Source organism: Rhinolophus hipposideros (genome assembly GCF_964194185.1).
Source record: "Rhinolophus hipposideros genome assembly, chromosome: 13".
NCBI lineage: Eukaryota > Metazoa > Chordata > Mammalia > Chiroptera > Rhinolophidae > Rhinolophus > Rhinolophus hipposideros.
Genome location: NC_138059.1, coordinates 3,204,318 through 3,231,589, shown reverse-complemented (window position 1 = coordinate 3,231,589; position 27,272 = coordinate 3,204,318). Strand labels below are relative to the sequence as shown.

General features: G+C 50.6%; 1 protein-coding gene across 2 annotated transcripts in view; it reads right to left on the bottom strand.

Annotated features, from left to right (window-relative positions):
- COL22A1 (collagen type XXII alpha 1 chain) overlaps nt 1–27,272 on the bottom strand; it is a 207,477-nt gene that overhangs the window by 87,257 nt on the left and 92,948 nt on the right. For both annotated transcript variants that reach the window (XM_081070224.1, XM_081070223.1), the window contains 7 exons: nt 25,380–25,433; nt 23,276–23,320; nt 20,469–20,513; nt 20,172–20,201; nt 19,834–19,887; nt 16,080–16,133; nt 5,930–5,983 (listed from right to left, as the gene is read on the bottom strand). In XM_081070224.1, coding sequence (XP_080926350.1) covers nt 5,930–5,983; nt 16,080–16,133; nt 19,834–19,887; nt 20,172–20,201; nt 20,469–20,513; nt 23,276–23,320; nt 25,380–25,433 — 336 coding nt within the window. The remainder of the gene's footprint in view (nt 1–5,929; nt 5,984–16,079; nt 16,134–19,833; nt 19,888–20,171; nt 20,202–20,468; nt 20,514–23,275; nt 23,321–25,379; nt 25,434–27,272) is intronic.

The following is a 27,272-nucleotide window of genomic DNA, read 5'->3' as shown; positions in this document are numbered from 1 at the left end:
GCCGATGCTGGACAGAGCAGAATACACTGACAATGGTGGCCCCCGGCGGGGCAGGGTGGGGACGCCCTGACAAGGTCCCCATGGACTCTCAGCAAGACTCAGACGAGCATCACACTTCTTGTCTCTAACCCGTAGCTGTGCACAATACGACATGGACCACAGAAGTGTCTATCCGGTGGGGCGGGGGCGCTGTCCTCCTGCTTTCGAGGGAAAGGAGCCACAGAGCGAGGCAGACATGGCCTTTGGTCCTTAAAGCAAAGGCCCCTGCAATGCCCCAGGGTCCTCGGAGAAGTTACTCCTGGAGACCCAGCATGGTGGGGGACGGAGACCCTTCCTCCAGCCAACACTGGCCACCTGCTATGTCCCCCGAGATCTCCACATGACCTATCCTCCCCTCCAGAAGACTGCGGTCTGATGGAATGAATAAACCACATGCCCGTGGCCTCCTGGGAGAGCAGCGGGCTTGGCATCCAAGGCGGGGTAACCCCCGGGCAGCTGCGTTAGGCTGAGGACACTGTAGGAGCCACCATCTGGAAGACGGATGGGTATTGTGGTTCCTTCCTTCGGAGAACGTTCAGTGTTTGGTAGGTGTGCAGCTCCGGGGCAGCTACGGACGCGGGGGCTCAGACAGAGGTATGTGGGGGGGACTGAGATCTGTCATCACCGCTCCCTGGATGGCTGTCCAACCAAGGAGCGACATGAGGTCATGAGACGATGGCTTGGGAGCCCACAGGGTGTTCCTTGGTCTTCTTCTAGAACATGGACAGGTTGGGACAGGTGGCAAAGCAGACCCAGATGCAGCAGCCGGAGTGTAGAAGGAAAAGGAAGTGTCTGAGCTCTCGGAAACCCAGAGAAGGAAGTGTGTTCGAAGGAAGAAAAGGGATCATCAGAGAGGTGGAGAATCGACCTTGTTCTTGGGAAGGTGCTGGGCAGCGGTGCCTAGGAAGGAGCTGTTTCAGGGGCGCGTCAAGAAGGAAGCGTATGTGGGTGAACTGGGGAGACGCGCAGAGGCACGTGAGGCGGCTGAGCCTGGGAGCGCAGGTGATTCTGGAAGGTTCTGCTGTGAAGGGAACAGGGAAGTGAGGCGGCAGCTGGCCAGGCAGTGGCTGAAGTGAGTCACTGTTCTTCAGGCATGTCATGTGTGAGCTGGGGGCAGTGACGCTCTGCAAAGGGGCCGCAGGCCACGGAGATCCTTCCGGAGGCAGGGAGGGCTGACACACAACACACACTATGCAGTCCCAGACACGGCGGGGCCCCCTCCCAGGGGAGCCAGGGGAGGGGCAGAGGCCACTGCAGGCGGAGGTGTCCCCTGCCTCGGCCAGGTCCTCCGGGAAGTGCAGGGCGAGGCCCTCACAGGCTGCTGGGCACCCACAGGCCCGAAGGCCTTCAGAGGGTATGGGGGACCCACAGGTCCGAGTGTGAACTGGCCTGCGCCTGCCCGTCAGCGCTGGCTCTGCATGTACCATGGTCTGTGGCCGTGGGTGGGAGAGGTGAGTCAGCAGGTGACATGACCGTCCTGGCAACACCAGAGACGTCCTGGGCCCTCCGAGGGCCTGTCACCCAGGAAGGGCGGCACTGGAGTGCATACAGAGAGGGTGCGGAGCTTCAGGCCAGGAAACAGCCTCGTGTGACTGCACAGGGCAGAAAGCGGACACCAGGGCAGGGTGAGGCCCAGGAGGGAGAAACGCCCGAGGTGGCCGATGACACGAATGGACTCATCCTGATCCCTTGTCCAGTTCTCTCCACAGGAGACCAAACCACTTCAATAACCTGGTCTCCAAACTCTGAACAATATACGGGGTGGATGGTGTCAGGACTTCTTCCAGGACTCAAAGTGTGAATGCTGGCCTCCTGCGAGGTTCCGTTTATTTCTTCCTGACCACGGGCTCCACGAGCGGGAACCACAGCTGATTTGGCACATGAGACGCCCTCCAAGAACAGCGCCACTTCCAAGACCACTCACTTCATTTCTCCAGGCAACCAAGGTAGCAGCGCATGCCTCTGGCCCTCGTAGGGTTTCCGACCAAGGGCAAAAGTCCCTGTCTGCTATCTTAGCATTTCAATTACAGATGATAAATTAGAAGGTTATTTTAAACTAAAACCATTTGACTATTAGTAACGTTAGTAGAGGTAGCATTGATGGCACAAAGAGATGGAAAAACAGGGCTTTGGTTTCAGCGGGCCTGGGTTGAATGCTGGGCCACCTCATGCTACCTGAAGGGACCCAGGCAACGGACGTCACCTCTCAGTGCCTCAGTCTCCCCAACTATAGCAAAGGTTGGAGGCCCCTTCCTCCTATCATTGTAGAATGAATGAATGAAGGGGTACAAACTAGCCCCCCGTCCCCAGGGAGGCTTCACAAATGTGACTTCACTCTCTTCTCGTTTCATCATTATTAAACATTTCTCAATAACCAATTAATCTAATTAATGAGTGACAAATTAGCCAATATTTAAATGTTAACAAAATAATGACTTTTTAAAATTAATCCTAATGAAAACAGCAAGTAATGACTCTACTTGTTAATTAACCAAATCAGTCTAATTATTAATGAAACGATATTTGAACCTTCTAATACAACAGTGACCGAACAGCTATTTCACATGATTACTAATTACAATGATGAGGCATAAATAACAAATTAACATAATTATCATAAATAAAGGAATGGCAAATATTTATTCCTAATAACCACCTAGATTCGACTGGCGTAGACTTAAGAAGTCGGACAGAAGACACATTAAACGACCTGCATAAATTAGCACAGCGCGCACATTCCCAGGGTGGCTTCCTCATGCAGGCTCTTGGCAGAAGCTGCTCCTAATCTGTGAGTCCTCCCCTCAGGCTGCGGCTCCTGGGACAGAACCAGAAGGACTGACCCGGCCAGCTGTTCTCTGTGTGGGCTCCAGGCCTATAAGCCACCCCCCCACCCCACCCTGCCCTCCAGGGCCAGCTCCTCGCCTGGCTGTGTCCCCACCAATTGCAGGGGCTGCCGTCAGTCCAGACAGTGCACCACGCAGCACTGCCTTTGCAGACACTTGACCTAACAATCCACCGATTTCCATTCTTCCTAAAAGGCTGTCGGGATACAGAGCCACCACCTGTGATGTCACAAGTGTGCGTATTTACCCTAGAACATCCTGGCTGGGGAACTTTTTCTCACAGGATGCCAGCTGCCCTGGGGCTCCTTACATCCTGGAGCTGCTGTGCGGGCTCATCCCGTCACAGTCAAAGCGAGTTGAGCCCTGAGCTCAGTTTCTTTAGATTTTAAATGGGAGAAGCATTCTTTTCTCACAGGTGGTTATAAAGAACAGACACAATTATATACGAACGCTAACGAGATAGTTTCGCAGTAACAGAAAGACGTGTGTCTCCCTTCTCATCAGAGCAGAAAACTCTGTAACTTAGACTCTACAGAATCACCCTTGACTTTCCCGGTCAGCACAGGGACAACCCCCTGGGCCCCGAGAGAGGCTGACGACCCCTCTCCCAGAAGTCAGCCCTATGGACGAGTGTATCTCCCACTAACGGATAGCTCCTCCGGGCATGGGTGAGGGCTGCTCAGATTTCACATCTGGCACGCAGTAGGTACTGAATAAATCCTTGTTGAATCAATGAATCAATGAACAAATGAACACACACAGCGATGGCAAGCAAGGGCAAACCACGGCCAGGCCAGGAAAGGTGGGTGTGCAGATACATCAGGAAGAAAGAATCTGGGGAGATGGGCAGACGCCACCACACAACGCTGCCTCTCCGGGTGTTTTTGGCATGAACACAGCTTGGTGCAATCGGGTAGGGGTCTGATCCGGGGTGCCCGGGAGGGTATACTATACACTGGGGACCGCCTGGTTCTGAGCCACCGAGGTCCCCACATGTACCAGGGTGCCCTATTTCTGAAAGGTCCCTGCTGCTGAAATCCTGATTGTATTTATAACTACAGTGTCCAGCTCAGTGCTTGGCATTCAGAAAAGATGTGCAGAATGAAAATAACTCCAAAATTTAAAATGAAAGAGGAAATATATTTCCCAAGGAAGCAAACAAGGAGTTCAGGGGAAAGAAAAAAAACTGCAGCTTAAAAGTAATTTGCTGGAGCTGCATGTATGGTGAATTTCTGCAATACACAAGCTTAGCTTACTGGAAAGTGAGGTAATAAAACAAATGCAAAAATCATTCTGTGTTTCTCTATTGACATCAAAATGCCACAGTGAAAGTGGACTCTTTGGAGGACTGTGAATTATGATTGATTTTGTGTTCCCTTATTCCACGCTCTGTCCTGACCCAAAGGTGAGGCATTGAAATGAAGTGTGAGATTGTGGGCGAGGTGGCCATCACTCACTGGGACGCTTAGCGTGGCGGCAGCAGACGCTGGTTTGGAAAGTGCATTGGGGAGTGTCTCCTGGGTGAGCATTTCCCTACCAACACCTGCCAGACAGCGTGGCTGCCACCCCGAGAGCTGGGCAAGGGGACGGAGGTGTCCGAGGGCAGGCAGGCGCCGGAGCCTTGCCTGACCACAGCCCAGGGAGGAGCCTGCGACCAGCTCCAGCACACCTGCTGCTGCCACTACCTGCAGGAGGACAGGGACAGCCCTGGACCCTCATCACCTGGTCACACCCGTTCTTTCTCTGACCTACAGCACTGCCCTCCTTTCCAATTAGTATTGTCATTCTTAACTAGTGATGAGACGGAAGTCCAGCAGGGGGAGTCACGTGTCCGAGATGCCCAGCAGGAAGTGGGGGCTGAGATGGGAATCCAGGTGTCCCGACGCTGTAACCCTGTGCCCTCGCCTCACTGGGGATACTCCCCAGGCATCTACTGGTCCCTGGAAGGCTGGGGCAGGGGGACACGGGACACCGATGCAGGAGGCGAGGGGAGAATGAAGGGGAACCGAACACCAGGCCCACGCTCAGGAGGCGGGGGCTCACGGTGACAGCATTTACAAACCAGGGGAACTAAGTTTAGGGCCAAGGTCCCCCAGGGAGTGAGAGCGGCATCTGCTGAGCAGCTGGTGGCCCTGAGCGAGTCTCTGCATTTGGGGTCTCGCCCTTCAGCTGTGAAATAGGGACAGTGACGCTGAGCTGGGCCATCTGGCAGGGTGGCTGTAGGGCCCACAGGGGACCACCAGTGACAGCACATGTGGAAGGGTGGGGGAGCAGACAGTGGGGCCAAGTGTGGGGCCAGAGGAAGTTAAGTCAGCGCTGAGTCCTAAAAGGCCGGGGGCGCGGGGAGCTAGGGAGAGAAGGAGGTGGGCATCCAGGAGGAAAGAGCGCCTGCCTGGGAAATGGCCTCTGCGATTGGGGCCCTAACCCCATCCCTTTAAAATGGGGAAACTGAGGCCTGGAGAGGGGAAGGGACTTGGCCAACGTCGCAATGTCGGAAGTCGGACTGAGACCAGAACGTGAGTCTCTTGACGCTAGTGACTGCCTTTGTTATTTTTCTAGCCCCTTGGCCGAGCCGTCCCAAGTCTGACTTCACTGTCCAGCCATCACGCCCCTGGTGCCGTGCACTACAGCCACAGCTCGGGTCTGTCTATCCTGCACACACATTGTGTCCACTACTGGCCGTGGGTCCCTGCAGAGCTGCACCTCCGCCGGGAAGACCCCTCCTCCCGCCTCTGCCTGGCGAACTGCACACTGTCCGTCCACGGACACCTGGACTGGGTGCCCCAACCCAGGCCTCCACTACTCCCATCCTCATCACACTGGTCATCACCTGTCTGCCCTCCTCTGGACCTAAATTCCTCCAGGAACCAGGAGACACGACAGCCAGTTCGGGAGAAAGGACGAATGACCCACTGAGCACACTTTTCAATGCTCTGGTGTGGTGGTCATGCCAGATTCTGGTACCAACCTGAGAACTGCTACCTGATCACGTATTTCATCAGACAAAGCAGTGTTGCTACGAAAGAGAGTTTACAGGTGGCGGTTACCTGCGGCCCCAGCAATCCAGGGATTCCAGGTGGGCCCACATCTCCTTTCTTCCCCTGAGGGCAGAAAAAGACGGCAACGTTAGAAGGCAGGCAGGCAGCACCCACAGCCAGTCTGATCACATGTCTCGGTAGAAATGTCAGTCTTTCTTAATCTCGATGAACAACTGCCCCCTGGGATGCCCTACGTAGAAGCAGTGTGGGCGTGGGGAAAAGGCTCAAGCTTCGGGGTCAGGCTGGTTCGGCTGTGGATTCCAGCTGTTACTTAGGTAGGTGGTACTGGCCCCACGTGGCCCCGAATTCAAAAGGACCAGAAGATAAACCTGAGAACAATCTCTTGCTTATCCTGACCTCAGCCACTCAGTTCCTTGCCTTGATGGTGGTGAATCTTTCCAGAGGCATTTTATGTGTAGGCAAGCAACACACGCAAGCACACGCTCACGCACACGCACACACGCTAGCGCTCTCTATTCCTGTCCTTCCCTTTTTTTCTTTACAAACTGTAGCTTATCATTCAATCTGCTGGTACACTTTTCTTTATGTTCACTTAACAATTTCTCTTGAATTCACCCTGTGTCAGCGGGGAGAGTGGCTCCATTTTTCTCACAGACACAGAGATTCCACCATAAGATGGAATGTGATTGCTCATGGATGGATGTCAGTCGGGCCATTTCTGATCTGCTGTTAGGATCCATTCTGTTGGTTTTACTCGAGGCTCAGGGTCTTGGGCTCCACGGGGGAGAAGTTCAGCTGAATTCAGGAAGCGTCCTGAAGGAGCTTCGGGTCCTCCATCCCTCTAATCTCACCAGTCTCAGTTCACAGCTGTGGTCAGTGAGACCACAGCTCTGCCACCTTTTCCTGCTTTTTCACCCAAACACTCAGCTCTGCTCTGCACCAGGCGCTGGGGACAACACAAGGCTAGGCCACAGCCTCTGCCCATAAGGGACTCGCTGCCCAGGAAGGCAGACACGAGCGGTGCAATTACAACACGTCTGATAAACACACGCATGGGCACCAGGACCTCCCAGGTCTGCCTGGAGGTCCCCGGAGACATTCCAGGAGGGGCAGCACTGAGGCAACGTGAGAAGAAGAAACGCGGGCTTCCCTGTGGGACACCTGGGTGCAGGGAACAGACGGGCACGTGCTCAGAAGCAGACACTGGCACAGCCCTGTGGGACCCAGGATGAGAGGCTGGAGGAGTGGGGTGGGCCACACAAGGTCAGCAGGGACTCATGAAGGGCGTGAGTGCCCTGCACCACGGGCAGCCACTCGAGGATTCTGAGTGGTGTGGCCCAATCTGCACGGATTCTGGAAGCAGCAGGAAGGATGGAGGGAAGCGTGAGGCCGCTCAAACCAGCTCTCAATGCTCATGGAACCCGTACAGCTGCTGGGCCTCCATCAGTGACCCTCTCCCGGGCCACAGCAGGGGCCTCCCAAACACTCACCCTGCACACTTGGCCCATGCACGTCACTCCCCTGCACTCCCACAGGGCTGCCAGAACTATATTCTTAAAACCTAAAAGGTCATTATCTCCTCTGCTCAAAGCATTGCAACACTGCAGACCTCAGAGCAAAACCCTCATCGACCTCCCGCCTCCTTTCCATGGCCGCATTCCCCTAACTGCTCTTCTCATTTCCTTGTACTCTCTCCCATACTCCAGCCAGGCTGGCCTCCCTCCTCCACCTGAAACTTGCTGAACACTTTCCCCCCTGGAGGTCTTACCACTGGCTTTTCCTTCCGCCTATAATGCTGGCCCCCCAGGGGTCACCCCTCACAGAGTCTGGCCTCTGTTTACACGCCCCCCTACCTGAATGTCTTCTCAGACCAGCCTCCTGGACAGCACTCCCTCTGTACAAGGTCCCCTTACCGTGCTGTCAGGTCCTTTGTGCCGCACTAGATATTACCATTGGGGTGTATGTGTTATCCACGAACTGTGCGTCCCTAGGGGGTGGGAGCCCCCTGAAAATGGGGGCTGGCTCTTTGTTCACTGCTGTATCCGCAGGCCCAGAACAGCACCATCCACCTTTGTGGGCTGGATAAATAAATAATCCCTTGGGGACCTGTGTGCTCCTGAGCTGTGACAACGCAGTGGGGACAGGCGTGACATCAGGAAGGGGAGACACAACTTGGAGATTTACTGAGTTGCAGGGAGAGTGAGCTGGCCTGATTTAGAACCTTCCGGCTCCACACGACGAGCTATGGAATACATCAGTCTGGAAGGTGCAGTGAGGTCTCGGTCAGAATGAATTTCTTGAGTTGTCGGGTAAAATTCCAACTGTGGTCACAGCCACCTCCAGAAGTGAGCTGGCCCCGGAGGCCTTTGTCTCGGCTTCCACCGGATCCTGCTCCGATGATGCCCACAGCTGGAGCCGAGCATCGGCAAGCTAAGGGCTCCCAGCTCATCTTCCTCAGGGAACGGAAGCCAGACATCTTCAATTTTCTATCTGGACAGACAGACACCCGCTCCATTTGGTTCCAGGTTATTCCAGAGAGAGTCACCGGTCATTTACAAGATGACGAAAGCATTTTCCCTCAATGTCACTGTTATGGCCTGGTGAGTCGTCCTCAGAATTCAGAACCCAGGCCCGCAAAGTAACTCTGTTTACAGGGAAGGTTGAGTGACGTGAGGGCCAGTACATGCAATGGTTGGTAGAAAAGGTTCAGTGGGGAGAAGAAGGAGCATGGAGGTCTGGGTTGTCTCGGAGCAGAATCACCAATGAAGCCACTCTGACTGGGGGGGCATCATCGCCCCAGCTCACATGACCCAGTCATCCCTGAGGTTGTATCTCTGCACCCTGGCGGGTTTGGGGATCTTACGTAACAACATTATGAACACCTCGGACGGTAATGAAATGTGTGGAAGGCACGGAGTCAGGAGGTACTCCCATGCCACGGAAGTTAAAAAAAAAAAACTGATCTGGAAAAGGAGAAATGGGGCAGGTAGTAGAGGTGTGCTGGGAGACAGAGAAATGCCAAGAAATGCACCTAGAGAAGCACATATCCCAAGTCTCAGGATTTCAGCAGGAAGGTGGCAAGAGTCCAGAGGAAGAAAAGTGTCAGAAATATGTGACCATAGCAGGGTCGGAAGGCAGCCTCTCCCCCAAGAAAGGCATAGTCTTTCACTGATCACCCATGAAGGGCATCACCCAGAGAAACATTAGGGTACCATCTCTGGCCAGCTCCAGCACCTGCATCCACAGCTCCTCCAGCCACAGCGTCCGGAGCTGCACCCAGGGCCTGCCTGCCTGCCAGCAGCCACAGCCAACCCTTCTCACGTGCCCAGTTCTTTCCCTCCACTCTTCTGGGCAACCCGTGCTAGCAGGTTAGGCTTCCTAAAGGATGAGAGCAGCCCTGTGCAAGTTACTTTCCACCTCTCAAATAGTCAGAGGCCCTCCGTATCTAAAAGACATAATATGTGAACGTTCTAGTGGAAGTTGCCAGACTCCGGGATTTTAACATCCCTTTCCAGGTTAGTGTCCAGTGTCCACATTCTCATCCCCTAAGCAACAGCTCAAACAGGCTGCTTAGCTTGGCCCCAAAGACCCCTCGCCTTAGGACTTCTGGCCTCAATGACTCTGCCTACACTGCTTCCCCTGTAACTCCTTCAATCCATCTCAACTTGTCAAAATCAGATCCCCGTCCACTGCCCCCTCTACCAGAAGCACAAGTAATAAGGGAGAATATGGTAAGATATGACAAAAACACATTTGAGATAGAGATTCCCGAGTGCTACCCAAGAGCTAATGAGTTAGAGTTTCGGAGGCGAGGTATGAAGCTCTAAGTAAGCAGTTAGGAGGACTTGGCCACTCACGGCAATCAAAGGAATGTGTCACGTGCGCTTTCCCCAACCCTTTTCCTCTCCAGTTCTGTATGGAGAGAAGTTCTAAATCTAAGGTAGGGCAAGCCACGTCACTTGCTGACTCTTAAGCTTCCTCATGTGAAAACTATAATCAGTGTAATTACCTGAAAGGATAGTGGTGGAAGAAATAATTCAATATTTGGGGGAGTGATGTACAAAGCATAATGAAGCATCATGCAAATGTAACAGATAATTATGAGATTGAGGAGGAAGATGACAGTGGTAATAATGAAGAAGAAATGATAATAGCAGGATTCCAGTTCCTTTGATTTCCCAGGGTGGGTGAGAGACCACATGTCTAACAGATCTGGTTTCAAAACTGCTGCCTGCCAGCAGTGCCATGGAGATTCAATGAGATAATGCCCACAACACGCTCAGCACAGGATCTGACATTAGGGAATGTACAGCGGTAATGGTGGTAGTGTTGGTGGTGGTTTTGGTGGTGGTGGTGATGATGGTGATGATGATGGTGATGGTGATGATGGTGGTGGTGGTGATGGTGATGATGGTGGTGATGGTGGTGATGGTGATGATGGTGGTGATGGTGGTGGTGATGGTGATGATGGTGATGGTGATGATGATGGTGGTGATGGTGATGATGGTGGTGATGGTGATGGTGGTGATGATGGTGATAGTGGTGATGGTGGTGATGATGGTGGTGATGGTGATGGTGGTGATGATGGTGATGGTGATGATGGTGATGGTGATGATGGTGATGATGGTGATGGTGGTGATGATGATGGTGATAGTGATGGTGGTGGTGATGGTGGTGATAGTGATGGTAATGATGATGGTGGTGATGTGGTGGTGATGATGGTGATGGTGATGATGGTGTGGTGGTGTGATGGTAGGAATGACGGCCGCGGTGGTGGTGGTGGTGGTAGGGTGGCAGTAATGTGGTGGTGGTGGTGATGGTGGTGCATGTGGTAAAGGTGGTAGCTCTAGTAATGCATGTAGCAGCAGTTATTCAACCTCTGCATTTGGGGCCTATAGTTGGCTATGGGGATTTGAGAAGTGTTGGCCGAGGCAAGTTTTGCAGTAATAAAGAATGATTTCACTAACAATAAGCTTGTGTCTTGTCATTTTTCTTTTCTTCTCTTTTAAATTGCTACCCAACACAATATCTGGATAAGTGTTTGTAATTTATCATGAAGGCAGATAATTCGAGCCATGCTGAATGTCAGGATGCTGAGCGGCACTGACGTTTCCAACACTGCCTGTGTGCCCAAGGAGAAGGGGGAGGCCTATAAATTCAGAACAGCAATTCCTTCCCAGCCAGGACGAGTTAACTCAGCCATGTGAGGGGCCATTAACAGATAAAAGGATTGCTTGTGCAAGTGATTCTAATATGTGCCGTATGGTCTTTTGCTCAGTTCCTGTTCTCCATGCCTCCAAATGTCAAACATGATTATTTTCTACTGGTTAGAGACGAAACCAGGTGCTGTCCTCATATACACCCTGGCTCCATGCCACGAAATGAAGCAAACAGTAGCCTGGGATCCAAACGATGTTGTTACCATCTGGTAGAGCAGGGAAAGGCAAGGAAAAACAGGCTTTAAAAATTGTAAAACAAAACAAATTCAACCCAGACTGCCACTGACAAAAGACCACCCATGTTTCTCTCCTTAAATCTACTACAAGTCAGAGCTAATGGGCCTGAAAGCTTTCAGCAATATGAGACCCTCAGCTTCAAGGGCAGCAGCCAAAGATGAAAGCCATGGGTGTTCAATGCATCCTGTGGAACAGGTGCTGTCGCTTCTTAAGGGGTCCCGGACATCTCCAGGCAGCCACCGCAAGGACTGTTAATGTCCAGTTGAAAATGGTGGCATGTACGTGGACGCACACACACACACACACACACACTATCCTAAAGCAAAAACAGTGAAGGGTGTGGAGCCGGGCAGACTTGAGTGTCAATCCTTGCCCCACCATTTATAGTCTGTGTGGCACCGAGTAATTTGATTTATTATACCTTTATGTCTCGGTTTTCTCATTTGCAGAAGGGGATTAAACTGCCACCTGTCATAGGATCCTTGTGAGAATTAAGCGAGAAACACGAGTGCAAACCATTTCCTAGCAAAGAGCCTACTCGGCACTGACTGATCAGTTACTTCTTTCCTATGTTATATTAGTCCTATACTAGTATAGAAGGATTATGTTCTAAAAATATGTTCTTAAAGAAACAGACAGAATCAGGCACACCATGAGACATTTGGGGATCACTCTGTTTTTAGGAAAAAGGGGAGTATCATATATGATAGGGACACTTCAGTTTTCACCCAATTGACGAGAGAGAAACCAGAAGATACTAAGAAAACAATGAAAGGAACCAAAGAGACTGTCCCCGGCTTGTGGGAAGAACAGGGACACAGGCCTGAGTGACCTTGAGCAGGCAGGTCACTTAACCTTTCTGGACATTAAATTTCTCACTGCCAAACTCAGGGACCCCTTCCATCGTGGTGACTGTATAGTTCAGACATTCCAAATTTCAGACTAAATTTCAATGCCTGACAACCTACATTGGAATACAAAGTACAGAACTGGGAATATAATCAATACCATTATAACAATTATGTATGTTGCCAGATGGGGACTAGACTTATCGGGGGGATCACTTTGTAAGTCATATAAATGTCTAACCACCATGCTGTACACCTGAAACTAATAAAATATTGAATGTCAACTGTAATTGAAAAATTGGAAAAAAAAAGTGCCTGACAACTTCTTAAGAACTTAAGAACTTCTCTTAAACAAAAAGTGTTTTTTTCTCTTTTTTGTCCAGAGGAGGAAAGAAGATATCTAGACTGAATTATCTAAAGCAAGGTCAAGGCAAAGTACAAGTAACGATATAGAAGGGACCAAGTTCTCTACTTTAAAAGTGGACGTTTCCTGTCAGAGGGCAGAACCCAGGTGACCTGATGGCCAGGTCTAGGTCCTGTCCTTGCCCTCACACCACCCAACGGTGTCGGCCGCCCAAGAGCAGCACGCAGCACTCACGTGATTCACTGACTCTTGGACATTAACTGTGTTAGAGGCTCATTAATGCCATTATAAATGTATGCATATTTACCTTTACATACATTACGTTCACCTGTTTGATGTGTGTACAAGCTATGCATGTTTGATAAGCGTGAGGTACTCTGCTGGATGCTGCAGATACGGAAATAAGGAACGTTTTCTCAGACTCACATTCCAGGGTCGAATACAAAACTCAATGCTCAGACAAGAATACCAGGTAAGTCCTCTACAGGAAATTAAAACAGGCCGGTGGTAGAGTGACAGGACGTCTATTTTGGGGACCAGGGCACGACCAAATTGTTTTGGAAAAAGAGTCTCCTGGAAGCTTCTGAGTGTTCAAGTGCCTCAGTGGCTTTGAGGACAAGCTGGTTCTACTGTGCAACATGCCGGGGTCAGCTGAGGCTGGAGCACCGCCCGTTTCAGCTAAGTGCTAGCACTCCCCCATCAGCCCTGCCAAGGCCCAGCTCAGACAAGCAGCAGGAGATGAGAACCTCAGAAGGCCAGCCTGCACCTTCCCTACCTGGGTCTAAGAGGGGAGCCCAGCCAGGCAAGCACTGGCGGGCGTCGTCCAGCAGGGGGCGGCGGGCGGCGCCCAGGGCTCCGCGGGATGGTGCAGGGGCGCCCGGCCCCTGACGGCCCCTTTCACTGTGTCCTTGTGGAAAAACACCGGCTTTCCAAATGAATGTGGTACCGTGCCGGGGATGACACTGTCTGCCTCTTGCTAATCTCTAAAATAAAGGGCCACATCCCCTTCCCCACCCGGTATCTGAGCCTCCAACTCTCGGCTCCCCGATCCGTGTGGCTTGTCATTGTCTTGTCCCTTCCCTTATGACAGCCTGAGTGTGCACAGAAATACTTCAGAGTGGTGTTTCAGTCGAAATCGACGAGGAAGAAATGACAGGTCACCGTGAGGCAGGAGAGAGAGAAGTTTTGGAGTAAGGCATTCTGTCTGGTTTTCCTGGCTCAGCGGGAGGCTCGCTGCGCAGGAAGCTGCTTCGAGCCCTCAGCTGCATCGGATGTGACTCAGCTGTTTTTCCACAGGTGCAGCCCCTGAGCTGGCAACATTCAGCAGATGGACCACGGCCTGATCAGAGAATCATCCTCGACACTGGGAGGCCACACTTGGTCATTGGCGTCCATTAACTAGAGGGAGCAGGACAAGAGAAGACGCTCCTCTTGCCTGGAGCGCCTCTATTAATACTCTCGTCACCCTGCCCGGTGGCTCCCTATCCCCTGCCAGACACTGGGTCTTCAGGGGCCTGAGCCCTGCACTTTCCCGTGTTTCCACGGCCCGGCCCGGCCCAGATGCTCCTCCAGCTCCTGCCCCTGCTCCGGGCCACCGCCCTTTCTCTTTTGGTCACTGCAGTCACCTCCTAATGGGTCTGTTCTCAACACAGTGGCCACATGGATATCTTTAGACTGTAAGCCAGGCCACGCCACTCCTGGCCCCAAATCCAGCAGCGAACCAGCTGTATGAGACAGAAATGTATGAGACAGTCGGCGCAAGTTTGACCACAGACGCGTACGGGATGAAACTTGTTCACAGCTTTGGGTGGGATGATGCTATGATGTTTTTCCCTTTTCCCTTTCCTTATCTTTTAGAAAGACACACTGAAATACTTAGAGATGCAGCGATGTGATGGGCCTGGGATTTCTTCAGACTAACCCAGAGGGGTGGAAGGGGCGCTGGTACGCATGAAACAAGCTGGCCAAAGACTCGGTAAGTGGTGAGATGGATTGGGGGTACATGGGGATCATTTCACTATTATGTCTACTTTTATTTATGTTTAATTTTTTTATGTTAAAATAAATTCCCAGATCCTGACTTCATCTCCTTTTATTGGCTCCTTGTTTGCTAAGGTCTCCCTGCTCAAACACATCCATGCCACATGGTCTAGTTCAATGTTAATTGTTATGTTTCCTTTCCCTTGTCTGCCAGAATGTAAACATCAGGATCTGTATTCTCACTGAAAGATCCCACTCGCCTAGAATGCCGAGTACCCTGCAGACCCTGAAGAAATACTTGCTGAATGGATGAATTTGTGAAAAGAAGGAAAGAGAAGAGAGGAAGGGAAGATGTGAGAAGGGCAGGAGAAGAAAACCAGCAAAGATGAGAAAGGAGAAGAGAAACATAAAAGGAACAGGGAGCAGGACTGTCCAGAGCCCCGTATGATGACTGCCGAGCTTAAACCAGAAGCCATGTCCACAGCCCTTTACACTGATGAGCTGGAGAGCAGGGAGTGTCCATAAAATCCGGTGGCTGAGAGGCAGGTGTTCTCTCCAGGGGGCACCTCCTGCACCTGAATTACTCTCTTCAGCACTCCCCTCAACCCCTGCTGAAATCTGCTCAAATGCCCCCTCCCTGTGCCCAGCCCCACCCCCTCTCAGCGTCCAACCCTCAAGCTGAGGTCCCTGTCTCCTCTAAGCACCCACAGTCTTTCTGCGCCCCCACAGAGGCGCCTGGGTTATCTGTTCTTCGGTCTCAAGTGTCCCGGACTGTGACTCCTGCAGGCTGAGACCTGAATCTCTGTAGAGATTCTGGAAGCATTTAGCCAAGTGCCACCTGTGTGTCCTCAGAGCATAACCTGAGCTTTGGCAACAGAATGACACACGGAAGGAAAGAAGGGAGGAGAGAAGAAGCCAGGCTTAGAGACACACAGTCCCGGGGAGCATCCCTGAGAGGCCTCCCTCCCCTGTAGAAAGGGGGGGTGAGCACCTCCCTAGGGTGGTCACCTAGGATGCCACTCCTTTCCCGGGCCTCCCTTGTGCTCCACCCTGGTTGCTCCTCTGGGTCTGCCTGTTTAGTCCTCAAATCTCCAGTCTTGGCTCATTTAGCCAAGGCCTCCGGCCAGTGTCAAGGTGAGACCAGGCCAGACCCCAATGCACAGTGGCTGGCATTACTCTTAGGGATAACAGGTTTTCTGGGGGTGACAACCACTAACACCTGGGGAACACAAGGACACTTCCTGGGGGGCCAAGACGTCATGGCCAAGGAAGTGTGGGCCTTGACAAGCAAGCTCTAAGATGGGTCCCCTCCTCAGTAAGACTCAATCAAATAAAGATGTAGATTAAAAGAAGAAACCCTTCACAGTCATCTCTGCATCAAGAGTTCCACTCACCATCTAACACTGTTAGGAAAAGTAAGACAGCAGCTCAAGGCAAGATGAAACTGGGTTCACCTTCACATCAGTTACAAAATACACAGCGATTGTTGTTTTCTCTCAAGACTGGCATTGAGCTTACTGGGAAAATGAGAAAGGAAAGAGTGTACTTACTCGGAGACCTGGCAGACCAGGAGGTCCATTCTTGCCTTCTGGACCCATCAGACCCTTTAGGAGGGGGAGAGAGGAGAAACAGATGCTGATAAATACAGGGCTCGTCCATCACCACCGGTTATACTGTGCCCTCACTCTCACGGGACAGGAAAATGCTGTCCCCTGGGGAAACCGGTAGGTCAGGAGGGAAAACAACCCCCTACCCTCTCCAATTACAGCACTTTAGAACACGTGCACCTACCTGGCCTAATTAAGTACATTTAACCACCACGATGCAGGCAACACCATTCACACTTCAATGAGTACAGTGAGGACCAGTGCCCCGCATTAGTGCTTTGTGTAAAGTGCTCACGGGAGCGGTGTCTGAACCCAAATGTCTCGGGTCGAAGCTGGGTGCTCCTTCCCCACACCGAGTGTTCACGAGCTCGGCAAGAACTGGCTGTGGTCACCTGACTCTCTGTTATCAGCAATAGGTAAAAGGTGACAGTCTGGACATATGAATAAAATTGTCTAAGAAAGATCGGTTTCTATTAAGCAGGACACGGGCAGAGGAAGAGGTCATACTGAGCTCATTCAAGTCCTGCCCCCGCACCTCCCACCGTGTGTCTGCTGCATGACCTCAGACAGTCCCGTGGCATGCTTGACCTTCAGCTGACTCATCTCCGAAGTGAGGAGAATATACATCCCTACCGGCTGTGAAGAATGGGGACAAAAGCCCTCCCACAGCACCCAGACCTCTTGACAGCACCCAGATTTCTATCCAAATGATGGCACCTCGAATACACCATGAAACATAAGTGGACAAAGGAAACCCTCAGCTCTAGCTGAGACTCTCTCACCAACTTTCCGGGTGAGGTTTGGCCAGAAATTCCCTCTCTGCACTTCAATTTCCTCATATTCCATAAACATTATCATCATACTCGTACAAATAGCTACGATTGCCAAATTCTGCATAATTGTTAAGTGGCTGTATTTAGGTCCAAGGCTTTTTCTCTGAATAACAGCATGGAGATGAACACATAAATGGACCATCTGCACCAGTTAAAGGTTTACATCTCCTTTCCTCACAAGGACTATTTTGTTGAGCTCAGGGCACACAGGGAGGGAAGACCCCACAGAAGCGTGTTTTTTTTAAGTATCAAGAAATGCCTCACACTGGATCTGTCCAGCTGGCCTTTCTTTACTATGCTCAACCAGACGGCGGTAAGACGACCAGAGCCCACTTCATCTCCAGGAAAGAATGAGAGAGGCACGCACGCCTGCTCGGTGACTCCAGCATTTGAGTGCAAGAGGCTGTTTCCATTTAGAGAGCAGGAGACCTTTTTCTCTTACTGGGATTGTTAAACTCAAAATTTTCCATTCTCAACAGGAGTCACTGAGCCAGCTTCTCAATTTGATTCAAACCACTGAATATTTAGGGAGTGACTGCTCTGTGGAAGGCCCTGGGTTAGGTGCTGACGGGGACTCAGAAAAGAAAGAAGTGGACACTGATATCAGGACATGGTTAATAAGGTTTCCCAGGGTAGTGCTTGATGCATTAGCTCATTTAACCCTCACAGGACATTTATGTGGGAAATCATGATGGTGATGGTAATGGTGTTGATGATGGTGGTGATGGTGGATTTCCAAGTAAGGAGTGAAGCAACAGGATCAGAGAGGTTAAGTAAAGCTACCAAAGACACAAAGCTATTTGGTGGAGGAATTGGGACACGATACCAGATGTTGGGGCTCGTAACTCCAGGTCTTCCCATGGTCACACCACTCCTTATGAGATCACACCACAACCAGGTCCCACTTTCATGTCCCTCTTGAGTACCTACCATGAGGCCACTCCACTACAAGCATGTAGCAAGACCCCACCATGTGCTAAAGTCTGTGGGTTTAGACATGGGAGAGACATTGGGCCTGGCCTTAAGAATCTATAGTCCGGTTCTCTTATCACTCTTCCTCCCTTTTAACAAGCTCTTCAGGTAGGCTGTTGGGTTTTTTAACTCCTTCCAAGGGAATTTCATCACCAACACCATGGACTGTACTAAATCCCATTCTATCAAGAGCATCTAGCCTAGAGGAGCTCTGCAGAACCCTGGACAGCTCCATTGGGCTGCTGGGCTGATATATTGAGGTGTCTGAGGTCCTGAGGACTTGGGCCCTTCTCCTCGTCCTACACAGTGGGACGGCGTGGGAAAGAGACTTGCAGAGAATCCTCGTTAATCATCTAGAGATGACAGGGCTCACTCCCAATTATTTCTCTTTTGTATCCCTCCTTCACCAAACGAGGATATCCGTCCATATCTCATCCCTATATCACCAGCCATAATATTTTGCTTTATATAAAGTAGGTGGCCACCAATGTTTGGGGTTTCTTCCTTCTCTCCCTCCCTCCTTTACATAACAAAATTTGCATTTGTGGGGAGAACTACCATTAGTTCACTCCAGATCTCAGAGTGAGAGGTTAAGAGGGCTAAGTTAGCTGAAGCATCATCAGCTCCTTACGCCATTGTGGGGGCTGTAAGGAAAGCCATCCCCCGCCACACGTCCCTGGGGAAGTATCACTGCCTGGTGCACTCAGGGATGAGGGGAGTCGGGGCTTCCCAGATCTGGGTTCAAAGCTCAGGGTTGCTTCTTAACAGCTGTGTGACTTTGTGCAAGCCAGCTGCAAGACATCTGCACCGATGTCTTCATTGGTAAAAGAAGAAAAACAACACCCTCATCCCCACAGACTGAATATGCATGTGCTTGTGCATAAAAATGTACTACAGTATAGACATTCAGCACTGGCCAGTCACAGATCTGAATTATATCTGCATAGAGAGCTAAAATTGACCAAGGGCTCCATCACCTGCTTTGCCTACTATAAATCTTACGACAGTTGTAAGAATGGTGGAGAGTTCTGGAAACTGAGCCTTCAGGAGGTTAAACAAGACATCTAAGGTTACAGAGATAGAAGGTAGCTTTTCTAACCTGAACTCTTTGATAGGACATTGTTCAGATTATACTGGAATTAAATGTTTAAGTTTCTTCCAGTTTTACCCCAGCAAAACCATTTATCCTAATGAGGAATGGGCCTTGATGGTGGAATATAAATCTGATTTATGGATATTTCAAAAATAAGAATCATACTATTTCCTTCAGTAAAACACTGTAACCTGAAAGAACCTAGGAGCACAGTTAAATGATCGACCCACAGAACTGACCGTGTTCTTGTGACTCGTCCTTAATATCAGAAGTCACATCAAAAATGATCACAGTCCCTCTGAATGGCCTCTTCCCAAATGGTTATTTACACATCATTAAATTCTTAACAAAGGCAGAAACCAAAGGCTGAATGCTTCCAAGCAACTGCGACATCAGTATCAGTCGGAAGCATGTGAACAGCCAGCGCGCACTGGACACGATTCATCCGGCAGTAAAGTGTCCAATATTTTTATCCCATTTGATTTGGAAAGAAACTGAAACACCAGACTGAACACTAGAAACCCTAATCGTGGTCTGGTTGGGACTGGGGGGTCTGGAGACAGGCTGCCTGGGCTTCAACTCCAGTTCCACGCTTGGGAACCGCAACGTCAGTGGCCAGTAATTTTACTCTTCAAGGCTCGGTCTCCTGTGCAAGTGGGTGACGACACCACTGCCTGTCACTCAGAGTAATGGCATGAGTTTCTGGAATAACACGGTGCTCAGTCCCAAGAAGGACTCGGACTATTTTCCAGACCTAGAAGTGCTCAGAGCAGACCCTGGGCTGGGGAGGGACACTTACTGGAGCTCCTGGGGGCCCGGGCGGGCCCTGGTGACCTCGTGGTCCAGGCGCGCCCTGGGAACACAAGCCAGACAGACATGCATTAACCACGACTCCCCTTCCACCTGATCTGACAGCCACCACCCATGGTCCTCTGCTGTTCTAAGTTAACTTCCCAAGTTCCCAATGGGGACCCAGAGGTACAGGGTGGGCATTTACAATCCAGGCAGAAAGTCAACGTGGCACATCTCTGGGCGGCTCCATCTGACCTCAAAGAGCAGTGCCCACTTCACGGCTGTGGCCTTTCTATCCCTGCTTCCACCTAAAACCCACAATGGGAGACCCCCCTGTTTTCTTACCTGCTCGCCCTTCAGGCCCTCTCTCTGCACCTGAGGGACAAACCAGGTGTCAGCAAAGGTGGTGGCATTTTCTCACCCATCAGCCTCTCCCAGCTCCACGGAGGGCATTTACACGTCAATGCAGCAATTTCTGACTTTTCTCTGCCTGTATCCCAGTTTTTGTGCTGAAAGCCTTGTATCCAGCTCATGTTGCCAGAAGAATTCTGCCTTCTTCTCAGAGGCATGAATCCTTCCAATGACCCAGTGATGTCAGCCTATGAGTCCATGGTCCCAGCCACTGGGGATGGTGCCACTTACCACAGAGCCTGGTACACCAGGTGGTCCTGCAGGCCCCACGTCACCCTGCGTGGGAATGACAGACATTCAACAGAGTACAAGTTTTGCCACCTTCTTCCACCCTCCCCCACCCCTTCGACGCTCTTGCTTATTTGTGCAAATCCAGGGGACCACTTCCTTTCCTGTGCTCAACTGTATGTGCTGGTGACATGCCTGGTCTGGCTCCCTTCTTGGGATGGTCTCCAACTTTCTGTGTTTAATGCTGATCTCGGCATCAAACCTGGAGGAGACTGCCTGTCCCTTCTATGTGCACCCACTCCATTGCCTAGATCTGGCTAGTACCCTCACGACCGTTTTCTGCTCGAGAACAGTCCTTGGGCCACATTCAGTGAGCACCTCACCGGCTTCCATCAGGCTCCGTGTTAGATGCACCAAGAGTGGAATGACACCTTATGGGACGTCCCTCCTGCCAAGTCCATGGTTCTGCACACATGGCCAGCATTCAATCGATATTTATCAGATAACTAACTAACACAAATCCTGTATGACACCCATCCATTTTCAACAAGCCATGGTCTACACAAGACGGGTAGTGTGTCTCATTCTTCACTTCCTCCAGGACACCTGCACAATGATGACCATGGCCACATCGGATTTCTCAGATGTGAGCTACCTCTTGGTTCTATGAAGGGCATGCTTGGTAACTGTGGCAACAGAAAAATGTTCACTGCTATTGTACCATTGCCCTCTACTAAAACAGGGACCCACAGCCCGTGTCTCCTTATATGGCTTGAAGATGTAACTTTTCATTTTTCCTACAGGCCACCTCAGGGAGCACGGGAAGCATTCAAACACTACTACTGACTAAGCTGGCAAAGAATGGCTGTGTCGCTGACTAAGTAAAAAAGCATCCATTACATCCTACGGCCGTGCAGTGAGAGCGAATGACTGGAGGCACATCTGTCTGCCATCCTTCACTTCATCGAAGGTTCTCATGTACGGACAGGGCAGGTCTTCTCCAACACCAAAACTCACACAGTTACGACTGCCCCCACTATTGCCCAAGACTTGGAAAAATTGCCTCTCTTTATGTAGCATCAGGTGGTTTCTAAAATCTCAATTGACAATGTTTTTTAATCCACTTTAACTTGGAACAAGACATACTACTTTTCTGGGCCTCTGTTCTCTCGTCTGTGAAAGGAGGGGGTTTATAAAGATCAGCTCTGTGGTTCCAACTGTGAAGCAGCTAAGGTTTGTCTCGGTGACGCTCCGCCAGATGGGTTAGGAGGCATCCCATCACCTGAGCACCACTGGCTTCTCGACCATTCCAATGAGCGTCCTAAAGAGTACCACGGCCCTTGGCTTTGTGTCCCCACTTCTGCTGCGTTCATCTTACTAAGCAATGATAACTCCTCTGTTTCCCAAACAGGAGGGGCCCAAAAAAGTCTATAAATGAGGTAGAAGTTCAGAATGTATAGTGATCTCTCTCACACACATACACTCACACACATGCACACTCACTCACACACATGCACACTCACACTCACACTCACTCACATACACACATGTGCTTGTGCACATGGGCAGCAGCAGGAAAGTTGTCACCAGATCCAAACTTAAAGGATCCTTCTCTCTCAGTGACTTGAAATAAACTACTTATTTTAGAATTTAGCACCCCGTCAGGGAACTGCAAGAATATCCTGACGCCAGGATAATAGCACAATGTAAATCTCAACTTAGACAGAGAGAGAATAATTAACCCTGTTAGAATTGCGGCCCAAGTGAGTGAGCGGGAAGACATCGACGTTCTCCAGCCACCAGTCCTTGGCGAAGGGTTTTTCAGCTTGTGGGTCTCTTTATTTATTTACACCATGTACCACGTCTGCTATAGTCAACGTGGCCTTCTCCTCTTCCTTTATTTTCATCATATGCTGGGAACTAGTCTGAGTCGGCCAGCGACCCTTGCCTGGGGTCTGCTGTGACACTGAGGGGACATGGTGCACCTCTGGTTGCACCCACCTTAGTTTAGGGGTCCCTCCTGCTTCCCTGGCCTCCCCCCGGCTATTCTCAAACCCCGCGTCGGTGTCTCCTAAGGGCCTGGAGGCCGGCCTGTCTCTGCACGCACACGCAGGGCTGCCCTTCATCTCCCCTCTCCTGTGAGCCAGCACAACAACACACCGCCTTCGTTTCCCCAGTGTGCTTAGGACGGCTATTATCTTCACTCTTATTGTACCTCCTGGTCTGCAGAGGGGTTTTACACGCAGTTTGTTCAGCAGAGATACACGCATTCTAAGCAGCACACTGACTGAGTTCAGCCTCGTTAAGAAAACATCCTAAAGTAGATGACTAGTATGGCAAGAGACACTCTTTGTTTACATAAGATCTACCACATTTTCAGGATGATTATACTCCGGTTTAAAAAAAAAAAAAAAAAGGTTTTAATGTGACAGAAAACCGAGAAGGAAAAAAGGAGGTAAAGGAAAACGAGTTTATAAGATTTTTTGTTGTTGTTGTGTTTATTACTAGCCTGCCTTAGTCCAAAAAGATTGAAGTAGTATAATATTATAAAATGTCCAGAATGTCCAGATATGATATAACAGGGATTTTTTGTTGTTTATTAAATGGAGTTTTGTTCCTAAAAGTAGAAGAAAGTTTAAATACTGTGAGCAAGACGAGTTGCAGCCGAGTCCCCGACGCCCACTCACGACCTCTGTCTGCATCCGGTCCCCAGAGCTGCAGCCCGGCCTCCACCCGCCTCTCGTCCTGACCAGGCACGCAGCACACATGCCTGCTTGTCAGAACCCGGCCCCTTCCACCCGCGGTCTTACCTTCTCTCCCTGGGGTCCCGCCACACCGGGAGGGCCAGGCCTTCCCTGGAGGAAAGAAAGAAAAGGTGGACTGTCCGTGGCAGTGAGAGGAAAGAGGTAGAGAGGGCGCAGCTGCCAAGCTGGAAGGTGCCTTTCCCAGAAGGCACAGGTCCCCTCAGACCAGACTTCCTGCAGTGTGCTTACTGCTAGAAAGCTCTTCCTCAATGAACCTAAATGCCACATCTCCGGGGGTCCCCTCTGGACTCATGCTGGTACCGCAGTGTGGAGAACACATTCTGAGCCAGCAAAGGACCTTTTCTTGAGGGACACGAGGGACAAGAGGCAGAAAGCCAGCAGCCAATATCTGCTTTGGGCACAGGGACCGTGCAGGGCCAAGTGCTGAAGGCCTGCAAGTCTCCAGGGCCCCGGGAGGAGGGGAAGGCTGCCTGAACTCGGGACCAGGACTAGTTGCTGCGACAGGAAAGACCAGGCCCCCGAGGGATGACATAGGAGGTGCTGAAGGCAAGCCCTCTCTTCTTCGCTCTTCCCACGGGGAAGCCTTCTGAGACTGGCCCAGCGGAAGCCCAAATACCTAAAGCTCCCAGCAGAGCAGGAAGTGAGGGGGGCCCAGGAGCCACCCCACTCAGCAATGAGGAAGTATCTAGAAGGCAGTTAGTTACACAGTCAGTGTTCATCCTCTGACAAGTGATTTTTGTTGGAATTCATCCTAAAGGAATAATCAGAGATACACTCACAAATGTATATGCAGGCACGCTCCCTTCCTTTTTATGAAGAGCAAAGAGCAGACAGAACGTAAACATCCCGTAACAGGAGCAGACCTTCCAGAATGCTCACTGTTCCCCTGATTCACACCCTCCTCTGTGGCTTTGTACCATCCACTGGTTGATTCACTGTTTTGTCACCAGCCTCCTGTGGGACGGGGCCTTCGTTTCTTGGCCATCACCATGTGGGTATCTCTAGTAAAGCTTTAGGCGAGGCACGTAGGTGGCACACAATGAATATTTTTAAGCAATAAAAACAAATAAATTGTGGTACATTCACTCCTTAGATTACAGGGGTCATCTGAATCAGGCCCTCAGTGAATATTTGAGAAAAAAATGGTTACGTGTTTCTGACATAATGGTAAGGGAAGGGGGCAAGTTATAAGATAAAGAGACGTGATTCCAATTTGCTAAATAACAGTACATATAAATCAGGGTATTATTTCAGGGTGATGAGGTTAGCTATAATTTTATGTTAATATAGTACATTAAAATACATTTATTATAATACATGCATAGGTCAAATATAATTAACTTATGTATTTATTTTATCTTTAAGCTAATTATATAAACGTATTAATTGACTGATATATTCATGTGTCAAATTATATTATGCAAATAAGATTTCCCTAATTGTTTTCAAGCAGATGTATGATTTTAGGTTTTATTTCGTTTTAATCAAGTAACCGTTTAAATATTTAAACTCAGTTCCTTTTTGGATAATACGGTCACATGGTTCAAAATTTAAGTGCATAAAAATGTTCTTCTCTTCCCAGCCACCACCCACGGAGGTTCACTCCCTGCGGAAACCAAGAAAACAAGTTCTCAGTTTTCGATGGCCCTTCCAAAGACCGTCCGTGTCTATCTAAGCTATTGTGCACTTTCTGCACTCCATTCTGCACTTTCCTATATTTTCCACTCTGTATCTTACAGAATATCTGTAGCAGCTCACCATTAGGAGTTTCATTCATTTCCAAGGCCTCATGTTACCTCCCTGTAGCTATACACCCGATTCAGTCAACTAGGTTCCTACTGGAACCTACTCTCGTGGACACGACGGAATGAACACATTGCTTGGAACATGCCCACGTCGCCCACGACCTTCACATTCATGATCACACTTCATCACTGAGGTGAGCATGGCAGGAAGGAGCTGTGTTCCCCTGGGACCCCTGTACTCTTAGTGACAGAAGCTGGGCTTGGGCTGGTCAGTCGCTAGGCCTCCTGTAGCCTCCAGACAAGCAGGACGGAGGCCGAGGCCCCAGGCCCTACAGAGCCTTGTGCCAGGCTGCACTCACCCGTCCTCCAGCATTCTCACCCCAGCGGTGCCAACGTCTGCCTACCTGCTCTCCAGTCTCCCCGCGCTTCCCGGGGAATCCATCCAGGCCTCGCTCCCCCTGGCGAAAGAAGGAGACAGAAGACATGAAGAACAGATGGGCATCCCCAGGGTGGAGGTCATAGAAAGGAAAAGCAAGCAAAGGCCCATAGTGTCCGACCGTGCTCAGCTCCTCTCCGCCAGGCATCTCTGGATGCAGGACACACACACACACCAGCCTGGAGTTTAAGTGTAGTGGGTGCCAAGGAGCATAAGACAAAGGTCAGAGGAACCGGATTCCTATCTCCGTCTTGTATTTCCCAGACCCGGGACCAGGGGAAGGCCAGGTACCCTCTTTGAACCCGTCTCCTCATCTCACGGGTCCAGATGGGGGCCAAACAAAGTACCATGTATGTGGGGTTTGTAAAGTGTGGCTACACCTTACTCATCATTCATGCACCGGGGAGTGTGTGGGCACACCCACTGCATGCCCAGTGCTTGCAGGAGACCTGAGAGTGAGTTCATCGTCGGCCAACAGCACGCCGTCATGCACAAGTCGTCCCATGGCCACCCATCTGCTTACGTCCGGAGCTGGGTCTCAGGCTCTTACGAGCTGTCGAATCATGGGCAAGTCACTGCCCCTCTCGGGAATGTTTCTGTGGACTACGTTTCATGGGATGATAATAATCCCTCCCTTGAAAGACACCTGTGTCTAAGGAATGAGATAACGTGTCTAAAACACCTGATTTACAGGTAGGAAGTGAGCAGGCGCAAGCGTTCTCTCAGACAAGCACTGGCTTTCTTGAGCCAAAGCCCAGAGACACTGGTGTGTGCCACCTGTAGTTACCCGTGTCCAGTGTTCCTAGCCGCTGTCCTTCTGCCCACGGGGCCCTCGGAGCTGTCGGAGGAAAGGGACTCCAAAAGGTGGGTTCGCGCTGATGTGAACAGCCCATCCCGTGGCACTGCAGCAGCCACGGCTCCCCTCTGAGTTCCTCAAATACAGCAAATTCTTTCTTGTTTCTACATACTGTTCTCGCTGCCCTCCTGATGGCTCCTCGGCATCCTTCGGGGCTCACTTAAATGTCACCTCTTTGCCCTTTTAATCCAAATTATCAGCTCTATTCTTCTCCACCACGGTCTCATAATTATGTCCCGCCAGCTCTTAATTTCAATTTATCATGTGTTACCACCCTTCTCTCTCACATGAGAACGAGGAGTGTTCAGTCTATCATAAGTGTCCCCAGTGCCCAGCCCAGACACACACTGTGGCCCCAGGTGACAGGTATCAAACGACCAGAAGACTGCCCATGAAAAGGAGTTCGAACTCTGCTTCTATTTCTCTATGACTTTATTGCTTCTGTTCTTTCATTTTTTAAGGCTGGTGTGTCTCTTTCAGGATGTTGTTTTTCTTTGGATGATACAGGACTCGTGCTTTTCTGCTCATTTGTGCTGTGCTCGTCTTGGGTGGCCGGCCTGTGGAGGTTGATTCTATTTACAACAGCCCACCTCTCGTGACTGCTGGCCACGGTGGGACGTGTCAGCAGGTCTTTCTCGGGGGGCATGCTCCCACGCCTCTGGGGCTGGCTGGCTACCTGGGCAGTGGTTCTGTCTCAGTCTGGGTAAAAGCAGATGCTCCCACTGGCCGGTTCCAGCAGAGATCAGGGGAGGAGGGGCCCCGCTCAGCCCAGTGCACGGCCCCAGTCAATCCTTGACAACTGCTCAGGACGCCCCATTCCTTACCTCCACTGATTTGAACTTGAACTTGGGGGTTGTTCCAGCACCTTTCCCAGTTCTGCAATTTGGTTTGTAGTTTCCCTCCATCTTGCATCTAGGCAAACTTAATCATATGTATCATACCCTTCCATAAATTACTTTAACATCCTAGCACAATCATGTACCCATTTCTATTTTCAAGCACTAT